General features: G+C 38.7%; 1 protein-coding gene across 6 annotated transcripts in view; it reads right to left on the bottom strand.

The window, feature by feature from the left end:
- The window catches only part of LOC109057583 (rho GTPase-activating protein 39-like), a 68,563-nt gene that overhangs the window by 15,619 nt on the left and 36,279 nt on the right, over positions 1 to 16,665 (bottom strand). For 3 of the 6 annotated variants that reach the window (XM_042750498.1, XM_042750499.1, XM_042750500.1), the window contains one exon: positions 1,298 to 2,612. In XM_042750498.1, coding sequence (XP_042606432.1) covers positions 1,298 to 2,612 — 1,315 coding nt within the window. Of the gene's footprint in view, positions 1 to 1,297; positions 2,613 to 4,083; positions 4,743 to 16,665 lie in introns of those variants that run through there. The other 3 variants (XM_042750502.1, XM_042750503.1, XM_042750501.1) reach the window with 3 other exon arrangements.

The raw sequence follows: 16,665 nt of genomic DNA on the forward strand, positions 1-16,665 counted from the left end.
ACAATTTAAATCAAATAAAATTTATGCAGTTTTGCTGAAAAGGTGAACACCTTTTAGCTATTTTTAGTGGAAACAGATAAGCCTATAGCCTATTTATCGCAGTGTACTGTAAATAAAATTGTCTGACTCAGCGCATTGTTTTAAATAGGAAAAACGCAATTCTTACCTTACCTTTTTGTCACACATGCACATTCAATTTGTTTTGCAGTAATCAGTTGTTCCACAAGGTGGCAACACTGGCCCAGGCTGCTGTTTCAGAATAAAAAATTAAACGAAAGAGACAGATACTAAAGAGCACAGACACTGGACTAAGATGAATCTTTCAAGAGCAAATATGTCTACCACCAGTGTTCGCGCACAGTATAAAATGAAGTATACTTAAAAAGCCTTTGTGTTTGACTGTATGCATACACTAACGTACAAAAATGAAGTATATGTTGGGCTTAAGTGTTCCTGCTTGACTTCCATTGTATAATGAAGCAGATTACTCGAGTTCCACTGTCTGCAGTGTCAGTAGTTCCAGAATTGTGAGAGGGTATCTTAAAAAAGCAGCAATTTTGCTATAAAGTTCACTACAAAGTGGCCTGAATAGTGGTGGCAGGAAACAAAAGATATAGGCTTTCTGCCTTTATTATGACTAGTATGCGTCCATTCACATAAAACATATTCTACATTAAATACAGTCTTCCATGATGATGGTCTGGAAAAGTAATTTGGTTCTAGTCTACACTAACCTACTTGCTACCCGATTCCCATATGTACATCTTCCACAAAAAAAAACAAACACACACACATGCAATTACAGCTGATCTTTTACTTTTGACTCCTTTACATTTCCCTGTCCAACAATCTCTTGCTCACTAAACTCACCATTTTCCCCTTATTCCTGCACATTTGCTTTCATGAGAAAAACAACAACTGGCCTTTGTACAATCCTCTTAATCTAAGCACAACACACACACACATAGCCAGACAGACAAAGTAAATCTCCTTAGAATGGAACATTCACACCCTCTTCAGCCCAGGAAACCCCAAGCCTCACCATCTCCTGCGTAGTTTCTACAACGATCGGATGGAAAGCATTGCTTTGCTTTTCCACTCCGAGGAACTCTATTAGACATAGTGGGACCATCGAATGTGAGGAGTCAGGAAAAAGGGAAGGGTAATTAAAGAAAAGGAACAAAATAAAAACTTGGTAGAAAAGGGAGCAAACCAGATTGCTGCAATGGATCGACCATAACAACATTTCCAGACGTACACACTCAAGCAAGTGGACAGCAGCAAAAAATGTTGGTACCTGTGAGGGTGACCTTGGTGGTTCTGGGGATGACAAGCTGGTCTGTGATGTTACGCTCTTCTCCAACGAATCCACTTTCTCATATGTCCTCTTTTGCCGGCCTCCGAGCCCATCTGTCACCAGTGGTGACAGAATGACATCACTGTGGTTGTTGCCCCCGCCCATGTACAGTGAACGGTTACTTGATGTCACATCCTCCCTCGATTCACCCCCTCTTGAACCCATCTTCAATGAATTGACCAGGGAGCGGGCAGTACTTCCAGAAGCCTCTGAGCCCATCTCAGTGTCCAGACTGGCCTTGCTTCCATGTAGTGCATTGGAACGGTTTACCACCGCCCTCATTTCCGCCATCAGCTTCTCATTCAATGCATTCAACTCCCCACTGCTCCCCACCGACCCAGGTCGACCCGACCCAGTGCCCAGAGCTGCGCGACGTCGGTTCTTCCTTCGCAGACTTGGGGATGGCCCAGTGGAATAGCCAGAGTCCTGATATGTGATGGCGGCAGGGCCTGGGTACTCCTGAGAGGCCAGACTGCTTTGACGGCTGTGACGGGGCTCCAACAGCCTCCATGACTGCTTTTTCTCTACAGAGACTTCCTTCTTAATCTGGGCAGGGACTGGAGACTGGGGCTGGATTTGAGGACTGGCTGTATTTGAAGGCTCCTCGATGGGGTTAGATGTCTGGGGCTGGTGCTTGGATGCAGTTGCATCCACGTTCACCATGTGTTTGATGCACTCCCGGCCGGCCGGACTGTATTCACTAGCTGAGGTGCTGCAGATGTGTTTGGAATGGGGGAACTGGAGGAGTTTAGGAGGCTGGGTTCCTCTCGGCAGGCTGTGACTGGTAGGGTAGGGAACTCGGTGTAAGTGGTGCGCACCTTCTACTTCCATTTCCACTGGGGGTTCATCGTAAATTGGTGGGTCAATGGGTGGAGGTTCATCATAGATGGGTGCTGAGGGTGTAGCTCCGTATTGAGGAGAGGAGGGGCGAGGTGTACCTACACCAGAGCGCTGGTGGGCAGAGTAAGAGGAAGAGTTAGAAGAGGGCAAAACCAGACAGAAGTTGGCATCCCCCTTTTTGAGGTGGTAACCCTGCTTGGAGTCTCCAGGAACGGCCATTTTACTGAGCAAACCGGTTCTGTCAAGTTGCGCTGTGTAACCTGGTTTGGGTGAAGTGCTAGTGTTGGTGGGGTTGAGGTGGAGAAGTTGGTGGGCAGTAGCTGGACCCAGAGATTGGTTTCTTCCAATGCTGTTAACTTTCACCAACATGGCAGCCTTGGATCCAGGAGCAGGCTGCCATCGTTGAGCGGCGTCCCTGAAACACACAAATAGAGAATACTGTTAACACATGCTGTGTTGTTATTTTCTACCGATATAGGCTGTGCTTTTAAAAACAGCATCCAAACTGAAATGGAATTGGTTGTGACTGATTTAAAATGTTCCTCATCCGTGTTATAGTTAAGACCAGCACCAGAAGAGGATTGAGTCTACATGCTCTTAAGTCCATGACAAGAAAATATGGTCTTGAACGCTGTCCAAGGTTTCGACTACAACACTGCTCTACATAAGCAGCAACTCCCATCACACAAATAGTTGGAATCAATAGTTCCAACATGCTGCTAACAACTCAATACCCTAAAAAAATTAAATATTCAGCAAACAAGTATTTGGAAAAGTAGCAGAACAATTTTTATTGACACATTTAAAAAAAAAAATCAACATTTGAATGTGCATCAACCAAACAAAGTCTATTTTACAATTCAATTATTTTGTAATAAGTTGAAGTTAAAAACGTTTATTATGTTACTAGTATTCTTACTATGAAGCATATCTGGCAATATCCCGTGGGTTGAAACTGTAAATCTATCCATATCTAATAGACAGGAATGTGTGGTTGCAATGCCAAGGTTGGCATAGTACTTTCCTCTTTCTCGTTTTCTTTCAAAGAATAGGTCTTACATGCAAGTAAAAAACAAAGTTGATTAAACAATGTGTTTAGCCTTAGGTAAGCAATAACAATTTTAATATTTATTAGTCTAAGGAAATTGTTTTCGTACCAGAGGACTGCTTGTAACTATTTCGATTAAAGCATAAACAACAATGTGCAGACACACACACACACTATCCAGGCCACTGCGGTGGAGTGTGTATGAGAAACACAACAGGAAAGGTTGAACAGACAGTGTGTTCCAGCAGAGTGGAAAAACAGGAATCCACTATGGACTGCTATATTGACACTATCAAAATGTTACAGCAACATTAACAAAAATGTTGTAACAATACTGTGAAAACCTCATCACGCAACGAAACACTTGAAATTCAAGCACCCTGTAGAAAGCCACTGTGAACTCCAGCAACCAAAGCGTGACTGCACGTGCACACACACACACCAATCCGCAACCATAAACATCCCTCGCACAAACACACAAGAATGTAAAATCAACATTAGCTGATCTTTGTTTGACCTGATTAATTAGCTTCAGACCACTAATCCAGATTATAGTGCTACTCTGTGTGCACACGTTAATCTGCAACTTCTAACCATTTTATATAAGCACTACTATATATGCGCAGTCTCATGCACCTTTTTCACACTGAGGAGACATGACTATGCCAAAATTACAAGAAACAAATCAGCCATTTATATCCATATATGAGCAAACATATATTTTCAAAACAAGCGACTGCATCCTTTGAGATACACCTGTTGCTCATGACCTTCTTAACTTACCTGAGACAGTGATGCATAACATATGTTTGAGCGTACGGTCAGTAGACATACTTACCCCTGGCATACTCGAAGGTGGCACGGCGATCTGTAAGGTTGCTCAGGGTGACTGAGAATATAGAGGACACCTCCCTCAGCTGGAGACGCAGAAGAAAACAACCAAATCGAGGACAAGAGGCAAGTGTCTGCTGTTCAAAATGTCGATTTTTAGTTAATCAAGCTCTTTCCGTAATTCTGTAGGTTATTAACTTCTGCTCAAATTCTTACCGTCACCATGCGGTCGTTTAATTACGGAGTGGTACGGAGAGGGACAGTGAGAGAGCGAGGGAGGAAAGGAGGAAGGGAGGGTGAGAAGGACAAGGAGAGAGAGGGAGGGGGATTACAGTAGCAGGAATGTGAGTCTTGCCATCGTAACACACACACACACACACTTACACACATGAACTTGGATCGCCACTCCCCTGGACCGTTCTCGATCCGCTCGACTTGATCAGATCAGACTCACGGCGTGTGAAACAATACATCTTCAGCTCCCCGAGAGGTCTGAATTAACTAAAGAAGCACTTCACTACTCTCCATTCCTTAAGTTCCACTCTGGGCTCATTTCGAAAAACAAACTCTTTGTTTTATTCAAGTGGCTGTCCACCTATTGATCTGAATCTTTTTACGCACAGACTTCTCTCTCCGTTTCTGTGCCTGCTGTGGTCTTTCCCACCCATTGTGTCTACTGTCTCATGGCCAAATGTCAACAATCTATTCACGGTGTTGAGTAAATACAATGTCGCAGGCCTGTAAATAATCTCAACACAAGGAACAAAACACATCATTCTTCTGTCTCAGCTGAGAAAGTTAGCTGGTATAAATATTAGGATAAAGTTATGTTATAGTGTGTGATTGAACGCTGTAACTATGTTTGATTGTGGGCAGTAATGGATATTTCCCTGCTCTTATATTTATCTGTTTTCAGTCTTTCATTACTCTGGACAAATTTTACACCTGATATTAACATTTCATCTAAGGGAGGATCTCTGATGGGTAAAAATTGCCATATTTTTGCTCTCAAATATATATGAATATATTGTGCATGATTATTGATATGTTTGGGGTTGGTAAGAGTTTTTACTTATGTTTTTTTTTTAATGGAGAATCTTTATTTGATCAAAAAATACAGTAAACAGTCATTATTTTTAAAACTACTGTTTTTTATTTGAATATATTTTAAAATGTAATTTATTCCTGTGATGCAAAGCTGAATTTTCAGCATCATTACTCCAGTTTTCAGAGTCACATGATCCTAAGAAATCATTCTAATATACTGATTTGCTGCTTAAGAAACATTATTATTATTAATGTTGAAAACAGTTGTGCTATTCAATATTTTAGTGGAAACAGTGATAATGTTTAGGATTCTTTGCTGAATAAAAAGGTAAAAAGAGCAGCATTTATTTAAAATCTTCTGTGTTAAAAACTTTACTGTCACTATTGATCAGTGTAATGCATCCTTGCTGAATAAAAGTATTGATTTCTTTCAAATAAATAACATCTTACTGATCCCAAACTTTTGAAAGCACTTCATGCATTTGAAGTGTTTGCACTAATGCATCTGATGCATCACAGACAACATATATCAGGATCCTTTAATGTTTAAAAACATGATCAGGGAATAACTGTTAGTGGATTGAAAACAAAGAAAAATTTAGTAGAATGAAAACAAACCTTTTTAAATTGTTTCATAGTGAAAATATTAGTTGGTAACCAATCTAGTAACCGTTTATTAATACTATTATTTCATTTCGATAATTTTGACAAACCAAAGACCAACAAATTTTTCACATCTACTTCTTGTTACTTGATTCCTTACATATCAGATATAAACAAGGCCTCCCATTATTTGTTCTCAACACTCTCATAGTTTCTCATTACTATAACTAAACCAAAAGCCATCCTGGTAGTATTCAGCATGCAGTAGTGACTTAATCTGTGATTACGAATGAATACAGCAGCTCATTTATCTTCAGAGGGGTGAAAAGCATCTGTGATGCCCAGGTGTTGAGGTTCTCACACACACTCATTCACAAACACACAAACCCAACCACAAAAGACTTCAAACGTCATGCTGATTGTGTTTTTTGCACTGAACACAAAGGGATGCTGAGAGAGGCTGGACAGGGGGCCAGAGTGCAGAACGGGGGTGTCCTGAGGGAGTGCATGTTGGAAAAGTTCAAAGGGCGTTTCTCCTACAGCATAAACAGGAAATACCAGCGCAGCATTCACACTGAGCTGAGCAGAGAGAGTTATGTGTGTGCTGCATTATAGTGATGGAGAAAACACAAACGAAAAAACCCCGCTGCTCTTTCCCTCTTTGACTGTCTTCATTACACTTATGTAAACATTCAAATAAATGCAGAAGCTCACCTTACCTTCACCTCTAATATACCTGAGGATCTATAGCAATTTAATTCATCTCAATGGTACTTGCTCAGCTGGAGCAGGACCCCTGGAAGTATGTGAACCCATTTTTCTGCCAATCATCTGAGATGTTAATGTCACGTGACTGGTCATTCTATATTAAAACTCAATGCAGCAGATGGGGAAAACACTATTATGTCACATATTTAAGTCGTCCTAAAACAAAACAAAACAAATGCAATTTATATATTTCTTGCAAAAACTACATTTAGTCAGTTTAGTAGAAATGAAGTAAAGAAGAAAGATGCTTTATGGTGTAGTTACAGTATCTACCACCTTGAACACTTGATCAAATACACAGACCACTGATAAACATATATTTGAGATTTTCTTAAACCTCGAAGAAGACTTAGGAGTTATTCATCTCTCTATCCATCTATTCATCTCTCTATCCATCTATTCATCTCTATATATATATTTTTATCTCTATCCATTTTTTTATCTATCTATTTACATCCATTCATCTCTCTATCCATCTATTTATCTCTCTATCCATCTCTATCCATCTATTAATCTCTCTTTCCATCTTGCTATCCATCTATCCATCTATCCATCTTGCTATCATCTATCCATCTCTATTCATCTATTTATCTCTCTATCCATCTCTATCCATCTATTTATTTCTCTATCCATCTCTCTATCTCGCTATCCATCTATTCATCTCTCTATCCATCTTGCTATCCATCTATCCATCTCTATCCATCTTGCTATCCATCTATCCATCTCTATTTATCTATTCATTCATCTATCCATCTCTCTATCCATCTATTTATCGCTCTATCCATCTATTCATCTCTCTATCCATCTCTATCCATCTATTCATCTCTCTATCATCTTGCTATCCATCTATCCATCTCTATCCATCTATTCATCTCTCTATCCATCTTGTTATCCATCTCTATTCATCTATTCAGCCATATATCATCTCTCTATCCATCTATTCATCTTTCTATCCATCTTGCTATCCATCTATCCATCTCTATCCATCTATTCATCCATCTATCCATCTCTCTATCCATCTATTCATCTCTCTATCAATCTATCCATCTCTCTGTCTATTCATCTCTATATCAATCTATCCATCTCTCTGTCTATTCATCTCTATATCAATCTATCCATCTCTCTGTCTATTCATCTCTATATCAATCTATCCATTTCTCTATCCATCTTTTAGTCTATCATCTATTTATCCATCTATCAGTCTGTTGCCTCTCTATTCATCCATCTATCCATCTCTCTATCCATCTATTTATCGCTCAATCCATCTATTCATCTCTCTATCCATCTCTATCCATCTATTCATCTCTCTATCATCTTGCTATCCATCTATCCATCTCTATCCATCTATTCATCTCTCTATCCATCTTGTTATCCATCTCTATTCATCTATTCAGCCATATATCATCTCTCTATCCATCTATTCATCTCTCTATCCATCTTGCTATCCATCTATCCATCTCTATCCATCTATTCATCCATCTATCCATCTCTCTATCCATCTATCCATCTCTCTGTCTATTCATCTCTATATCAATCTATCCATCTCTCTGTCTATTCATCTCTATATCAATCTATCCATCTATCTATCTATCTATCTATCTATCTATCTATCTATCTATCTTTCTTTTTATCTATCTATCTATCTATCTATCTATCTATCTATCTATCTATCTATCTGTCTAATGATGAAACTGTTAGTTTGATCAGTTACAAATTAGTTTTTATGAAACATGAATACAGCCAATCAGGAGTGAGAGAAATGTGAGTTTAAGCTCTCAGTGGAGCTCAGAGGCTAATGAGGAAACACACACAGATAGTCAGTGGGCGGGTGTGAGGGGGCAAGCCAGTCACATGTGCTTTTGTTCTTCAAACTACATCTCTGCCTTCCTCTCTCGCTATAATCCTGTTTTGCTCATGTGCTCTTATAGATAAACAACATGCAGTTTGTTTCACAGGGTTCCAACATCTCCTCTTCCTCTCCCCCAAAATCACACACATCACAGATGCATTGAACCGGCCCACGTGTACAGTGCTTACTTCATGCACAACAACTGAATCAAATCTGTCAGTGAGTGTGTACATCTGTGGACAGTGTGTATAATATGTTGTGACAGACAACTAAACAATAACGCAATCACAATTTATGCGATTTTCATAAATATGTCTCTTATAAACAGAACAACAGCACAACTGCATCAATACAATACAGGCAGCTTTTTTGTTTATTTTTTCTCTGCCAAGAGAACAATTTGGTCAGGTGTACCAAAAAGTGGACTATATAACAGAACTATTAGAACGCTGCTCGACCAATCAGATTAACAGACTGGCTCAAGTGCTAAACTAAAATTTGTGATGCTACTAACTTGCGAAGCGTCACTGTCGACACCTGAGGTACAAATACTCCACTGCTAATTACAACTGATTCTAGTAAACTGGTTTTTTAATATCTGTTCTTTCTCTCACATGTAGAATTAAAACATCTACTGAACCGGTTTATTCAGTTGGTGCATGTAAAATAATGGATAAAACAACTGCTTGCCCTAATTGTCTTATTAGAAAATACAGCACTTGCCAAACAATGACAAACAGCACTGACAAAATTCGACATTATATAATTGGATAGTTACATTTTAAAAACAATATTGCCCCTTTAAAGAGACAGTTTTAGAATGACAATACATGATGACAGCATTTACATTTTAGGGTGAACTATCCCTTTAAAGCCCCTTTCACACTGCACGTTGGACCCGGAAAATTGCCGGAACATTGCCGGATCACCTTCTGTGTGAACGCAAACACGTCCCGGGATTGATTCCGGGATTGATCCCGGGTTGGGGACCTAGTAACATTGCCGGGTTCAGTCCCGGAACAAGCGCTGTGTGAGCTAAAGCCAGAACTAATGCCGTAAAGGGTGTGTCGTAGTGATGACGCATGTTATCGCGTGACTCTTTAGCGGGTATTTTGAAGGCAGATCAACGTTCGGGACGAAACAAATACAGTATGTGCAAACTGTAACGAAGCAGAGATCAGTTAGTTCCTCACTATTCGCGCTGAAGCTGAGATCGGTCGCCAGCTTCAGTGAAAGTTAATGTGCCTAGTGTTTTCGACTCGTACATTACACGTCACACCCTGATGTCACGTGTCTTCAGTTGTTTGTGTGCGTAGTGTTTTATTCTGGTTAATTACTGGTAACGTGTGATGTGTGTGTAATCTGGCGAATATTGAGGTTCTGCCGGGACACATTACCCGTGTATTTTCTGGAATCACAGTGTGAAAGGGGCTTAAGTTGACTCTGTAAGTGTCTTGTAGCAGAGCTATAGCTACGTTTTCAGAAACCTATCTTGAAGTTTAACTAATCTTAATTATTTCTTCTATCAAAGAGCTGGAGGTGATTGTTTTGTAACTAGCAACTGAGTGGCGCAGAGAAGGACAGATAAAACAGCAGACAGACAGATACAGCTGTGCTATGTTGTGGTGAAATCTGTGTAGGTGTCATCATGTGACTGAGAGTCTGAGCATCACACGCACACACACACACAAAAACACACCCCAAACACACTTTTCCCAAATAAACAGCACACAGACACTTAATTTACCACAGAACACTTAGGAAAATAGATCTATTTGGGAAGGAGAAGGAGAAAGATGGAGGGAGAGAAGGGGAACGGGGGTGGGTTGTCCCAAAGGGATTTGTCATGGGAAAGTCAAGCATAGAATCCAAAGAGACATCGGCATTCACTGCTTTCGGAATGTTGTGAACATAAAGTATATAAAACTATGCATGTGCTTGTTTGTGTAAGTGTGTGCATTTGCAAAGACTTAGTGTACAACTAAAATACTCAATTACTCCAACCTATAAACATGAGAATGATAGAGAGTGTGTGTGGCCGAACACAAATCACTCTCCTTTCCTCATCTAACTTCACCAGGTCAAAGCTTTTGACCTCTGACCTCCAGGCTGACCTTATTGACCTGATGTGGGGAATGTGAGCTGAAAATACTCCACATTCCATATGGCAGCACTCACACACCCTTATCCAACCCAGACCGCTCACTACATTTGACAAACACGCTCCATAACACTCGCATCAACACATGCCTGCGGGAGAATCGATTTGGCAGTCGCAGTGTTTAGTTTCATATACTGAGCTCTCTGTCAATCCTCGTCGCTGTGTCAACAACTTCTGAGGGGAAAAATATGTTTGAAGCTGCTGAAAATGAAGGAAGAGGAAAACAGAGTTGAGATCCGTTTGAAATGTGAGCTAACTCAATTTGGTCATGGAGAGTCAAATTGGGTTAGCAGTCAGGGTGTTTTAATTAGCGTGGTGGAAATGGTGACAGGGCGAGACGAGAGGAAGAGTTTCTCTGAACTGTGAGATGGATCAAATAGTTGAGGAACAAAAACAAGCTTGTTATCGAAAGGCTTTCGGTTCTTGGTTTACAGGAAACAGTAAGCTAACAGCTGCGATTTTTAACGCGAGCGAGCATAAGCGGCCACAAAAACTTTAAAACTTATGACATAGGGGACGGCTGTCAAAAATATAGGTGTGTAGTGTTTTGTTGTCTAAATTAAATTTAGTATTTTGTCTAGGAAGAAAAAAATACTTTGTAACAGAGGGAACCTGAAATACCATACAAAATGGTTTGATAAAAACAAAATATATTTATAAATGACATTCAAGTTTCAATAGAAATGCATTTTACTTTACCATAAATGCTCAGCGAATGGTATTTAATCTAAATTTAAATAACAGTAAAATGCATTTTCATTTAAGTGTACAAAAAATTACATTCAGTTCATAGTTCAGTATATTATTTTAAAGTATATTATTTCCATGAAAGTATATTATTTTTTAAAAGTTTTCCTAGTAAGTATACATCTTTTTGGCAAGGGAAGGAGTCGTTTATTGCAACATTTTTTATAAGTGTTTATTTTTTGTTTAGATTTCTATACACGTGTGCAGAACATGAGTCATATTTTAATCTATTTATAAAAATAAAATAAAAATATCACCATAACTGAAAAAAACCATGCATCTACTAAAAGTAAATTGTCAACTTTTAAGAGCATAGTAGCATAAAGAAGACCTCAAAGGACTTGATTAAAATTTTAATTAAATTGTATTTTGTTTACTTCAATTACAACCAAAATTCACTCATTCAGCTCAATATATAAACGCAATACTGTTAATGTTTACTTAACGAGGGGACAAATTCGTCAGGTGTTTTAAGGTGAAGTGTGTAGTTTGTGAACATGTACAATTATTTGTTAAATGTTAAAATATTTTCTCCTATTTCATCTTAACATGCAGAGACAGCTACAAGTAAACCATTCATATGGTGATTAGTTGGTTGATTTCTCCAAGAAGTCTAAACACTCTGCCGCTATCAAAACATTGCTGTTTGTTTGAGCATCCTGACCAGCATCTGTTTGATTTATCGAAATGATAACAGTATAACAACCCGATAACCTCCAGAAATAAAGTCGCTGTCAGTGTAAACTAGTAGTCTTTGCTCAAGCAATTAAAAAAACAACAACAACAAAAAAAAAAAACATTGATTTATATATAAATCTAGGATTGGCAAATTCATGACAGGAAGTGAGTCATTGTTGCTGTGTGACAGTGATACAGCTGAATGAGGCCATGACTGATGTGACGCAGGACAAACACATTAGAGTGTAAAAGTCTGGCACGGCCCTTTGTCAATGTGAGAGCTAAGCTCATGCTAGCACATCACACTCAAGACAAAAACTTACACACGTGATCAACAAATGACACCCTTTTTCAGGGGTAATGTAATGCATTTGTCTCTCTTCATTTTGCTCACTCAGGGAACGGGTATCATGGTGAAGACATGCATTTCTCATGGCTATGTGCCACTGAAGAGGAAAATATGGCAAGTATTCAGACGGGCATAAACACAGACAGCTAAAACATGTGGGTCTTGAGTGAGAGGGTTTCTATGAACTCAATGACCCTCCTAATGTCACTCGAGACCTACAAACATCAGCAAACCTTGTATATTGAGTATCTATAATATATTCCACATTAATTAGTTGGTAATTTAAAATTGACAAATGTCATGAATATCACAATGATTTTAATGTGCTTTTATTACTCCTTTTAAAGGGGTCATAAACTGCCTTTGTTTTTTATTTTGTATTATTTTCTGAGGTCCACTTATAATGTTATAAAGCTTTTGCATCAAAATAACATCAAAATTTAGAAGTAACAGGCTATTTTTTAACCCCCCTCATCAGAAGGCTCTGTTTGGATAGGCGTGGAGGATTGTAGACTTGGAAGTAAACACCCACTGCTATGATTGGCTAATAGTTGTGTATGTTTGACAGCATGCATTCCTCATAGATACCGTAGATGCTGCCGTTGATTTAGGTCAAAAACGCATAAATAACTCAATACATACACTGTGAAAAATTACCATGAATTTAACTGAAAAAGACTGTAAATATGCTACAGTAAAACCCCGTTAAATAGTCAAAAACGCATTCCCCTAATATATAGGGTGAAAAACTGTCCATGTTTTTATGGTGTGTATGTTTTTTATATTTATGGTTATTCCACGTTGATTTGAGCCTTGTTTAATAAAGTAGTTTGTGGAAAGTTGTTTTTTACAAAGCTTGGCACAGCAAAGCATCTTCTTGTCTTCAGAGCAATTTTTATAGTTTGGTTTCTGTGTAGACCTGCGTGTTCATCTCTCTCGTAAACACTAAATGTGTGAATCGGTGGGCGGGGCTAAACAGGCAGCGCTGTAGAAGCAGGTGTTGATGATCATCTGTGGAGGCGGTGCTTATCCACACTATTACATCATAGAGTCATACATTCCACATGCTGCCGTTTTGGCAGACTGCCTTTGTTTTTAGACTAACGACAAAGTTTTGAGTTCTGAAACTTACTGGAGGTATTTATGGTGCAGTTTTGTCAGATTTCATTTTTTTTTAGGTTTTTGTATTTTTTTTAAGTTAACTCCACCCCAAAATGAAAATTTTGTCATTAATCTCTTACCCCCATGTCGTTCCAAACCCGTAAAAGCTCCATTCGTCTTCTGAACACAATTTAAGATAGTTTGGGTGAAAACTGGGAGTCCTGTGACTGTTCCATAGACTGCCAAGTAAATAACAGTGTCAAGGCCCATAAAAAGTATGAAAGTTGTCATCAGAATACTCCATCTGCAATCAGACGTGCAATCTGGGTTATATGAAGCGACGGGAACACTTTTTGTAAGCGAAGAAAACAAAAATAATGACTTTATTCAATAATTCCTTTTTCAACGGTCTCCTCTGTGTCTCTCCATATCACCGTATGCTGTGTATTGCTCTTGAACCAATCAAACGTCCTGAGAAAAAAAAACAAAGATTTAACTTTTTCCATATTCCCCAGGCCTATTAGCCTATTTATAATTATGAAATTAGTTATATTTTAATAGTGACTTATAATTTATTGTGGAAATATGCTGAAATTTGCTCCTCTAGTGAAATAATAATAAAATAGGGGATTTTAAAGCAGGTTTCCTGACATGACATCAGCAGATAGCCCCGCCCCCAAACTATTAGCGGTGTTACTGGTTGTGATGCTATTTTATAATTAGTTTAAAATAGAATTCAATTCTTTCCAGACACCCTGGCATCAAGCATGTTTACCAGGACAGACCCTAGTGTATAAAAAGCATGAGTGTGTGTCCCGCTGGGTGGCCCTTTGAGATGTGTACTCGCCCTCTGTCTCTGATTCTTCCTTTATCTATTGCAGCCCTATAATCACACACACACACACACACACACACACACACACATATGCATATAGCCCACACACATACACACACACAAACATGCATACAGCCCACACACTGCTGAGTAAATAGTACTAGTGTGTACTTGATGTTACTAATCTTGCCTGTTCCATTTTAGCAGAAGCAGAAGGTCTCATACCTCTTTGTTTTTTCCATCCCTCCCTTCATTCCTTCACCTGTGTTCCTGTAATTACCAGTTAGCCCAACTTAAAGTCTGCTATGCATTTGCTGAAGTTGGTTTTGAACGTGAGCAGAGCGTCTCTGTGTTCATGGGTATACTGCTCCTCCTTAGGCCAGGAAGCATGTGAATACCTCTCTGAGTACTGTGTGTGTGTGTGTGTCTGTGTGTGTGTGTGTGTTTGTTTGTGTGTGTGTGTATTTGTGTGTGTGTGTGTGTCTGGGCTTTGTGTGTGCTTTACTCTACAAGTTCTGAAAAGGGTGTGCTGTTCAGATCTGCAGAGTGCTGACATTTTAACACATTATTTAATATTATTATTTTAATCAATGACTAGGCTGCTAAAATACGTTTTTAACACATTATTTAATATTATTATTTTAATCAATATAATGATATTAAGGCAAGACACTGATGAATCATGACACAGATGAATCATGTAACAGTTTTAAGTAATATATTTTTTCATTGATTAATCAAAGAACATAACACTTTTTTATAGCAGTTATAATCAATATAAAATATTAAATTATTTATTTTTATAATGTAAAATATAATAATATTATATTGTTTTGTACAATATATGAAGAAATATTAAAAATAAAAAAAAATACAATATTATATTATAATATGAAAAAATATAATAAAGTAAAATAATTTGAAAAATGTTAAAGTAGTTAGATAATTTTCGGTATGTTAATGTTATAGACACAAATGTTTAATAAGCATTTATTTGTATTATTAATATTAATAATGTTTATAATATGATAATTATAATCAATCTTAATTTAAAATTATTAAAGGGGTCATATGATGCGACTTTTCCTTTCTCTTTGGAGTGTTACGAGCTCTTGGTGAATAAAGAAGATCTGTGAAGTTGCAAAGACTAAAGTCTCAAATGCAAAGAGATATTCTTTTTAAAAGTTAAGAGTCAACCACACCCCCCTAAAATGGCTCATTCTAACACGCCCCCACATGTCCACATCACTATGTGGGAAGATTTGCATAACACCGCCCAAATGTTCACGCAAAAAAAGAAGGAGTAACTTTTTATTCTCGCTGTAGTATTGTTGTTGCCCCGCCGCCGCCGCCATGTCGTATAGACGCTGTGTGTGTTTCACTGTGAAAGTGAAACTACTTTGTTTGGCCTTCCAAAAGAGGACGATATCTGCTTTGTCATGCCTGGAGCTGATCCATCCGTGCTGGTCGCTGAGGAAATACATAAACTTTGCACTGTGGATCTCTGAATCGGCTTTCACCGTGGACGAAGCGGAGTGCAGCCTGGGGTTGTCACATATGGTTGCCGCAAGCCCAACGGACGCTCCTTCGTAGAGTCCTCCGGCCGTGCCGTTCTCAAGCCTGCTGGCCTCTGCTCACTCAAGCCCGCCATGTGTGACGCTGTGTTTCGTTGTGTAAGCGAAACTACTTTGTTTGGTCTTCCAAAAGAGGACACAACTTTGTTGTGAAAGCGAAAACACTTTGTGTGGTCTTCCAAAAGAGGACACAACTTTAATATTCAGATGTGTGCAGCACATTTTATGGAGGACTGTTTCCTGATCCTGGAAGAGAAGACTACAATGCCGGCTGTTCTGACTCACAGACTGTAAGTACGTTTTTTATATTTAAAGGATTTGCCACTGATGATTCAAACGTGAGTTTTGAGCAGTGTAGAGTAGCGCTTGTTGTTTGTCATTTCTCCAATCACAAATGCAGACATGGTTTTATGTTTATGAGGAGCGATGCAACACAACGTGTAAAAAGGCTGTATAAGTCATTGTAATCAGTAATTATCTCCCCACTGGGCGCTACAAATGCTTTGTTTGTAATGGGTTTTATTGGTTTTGTCTGGTCATGCTGGGAGATGGCATCACAGTATGGTGTGGGTGATAAAATTTATTTCGGACGGTTTTGGTATTCGGCCAACCACAACGCACTGGATAGCTGGCCAATCAGAGCACACCTTGCTTTTCAGACCGATGAGCTTTTTAAAAATTGACACGTTTCAGAAAGGCGGGGCATAGAGGAGAAACAATAATGTACATTATATGGAAAATAATGTGTTTTTTGAACCTTAAACTGCATGAACACATTTAATTACACCAAATACACCAAATAATGTTCTTTTTAGCAACATCATATGACCCCTTTAAATCCCAACCTGTTAGTATGAGCACTACTTACACTGTATTT

The sequence above is a fragment of the Cyprinus carpio genome, chromosome B23, assembly GCF_018340385.1.
Source record: "Cyprinus carpio isolate SPL01 chromosome B23, ASM1834038v1, whole genome shotgun sequence".
In the NCBI taxonomy this organism is placed as follows: Eukaryota; Metazoa; Chordata; class Actinopteri; order Cypriniformes; family Cyprinidae; genus Cyprinus; species Cyprinus carpio.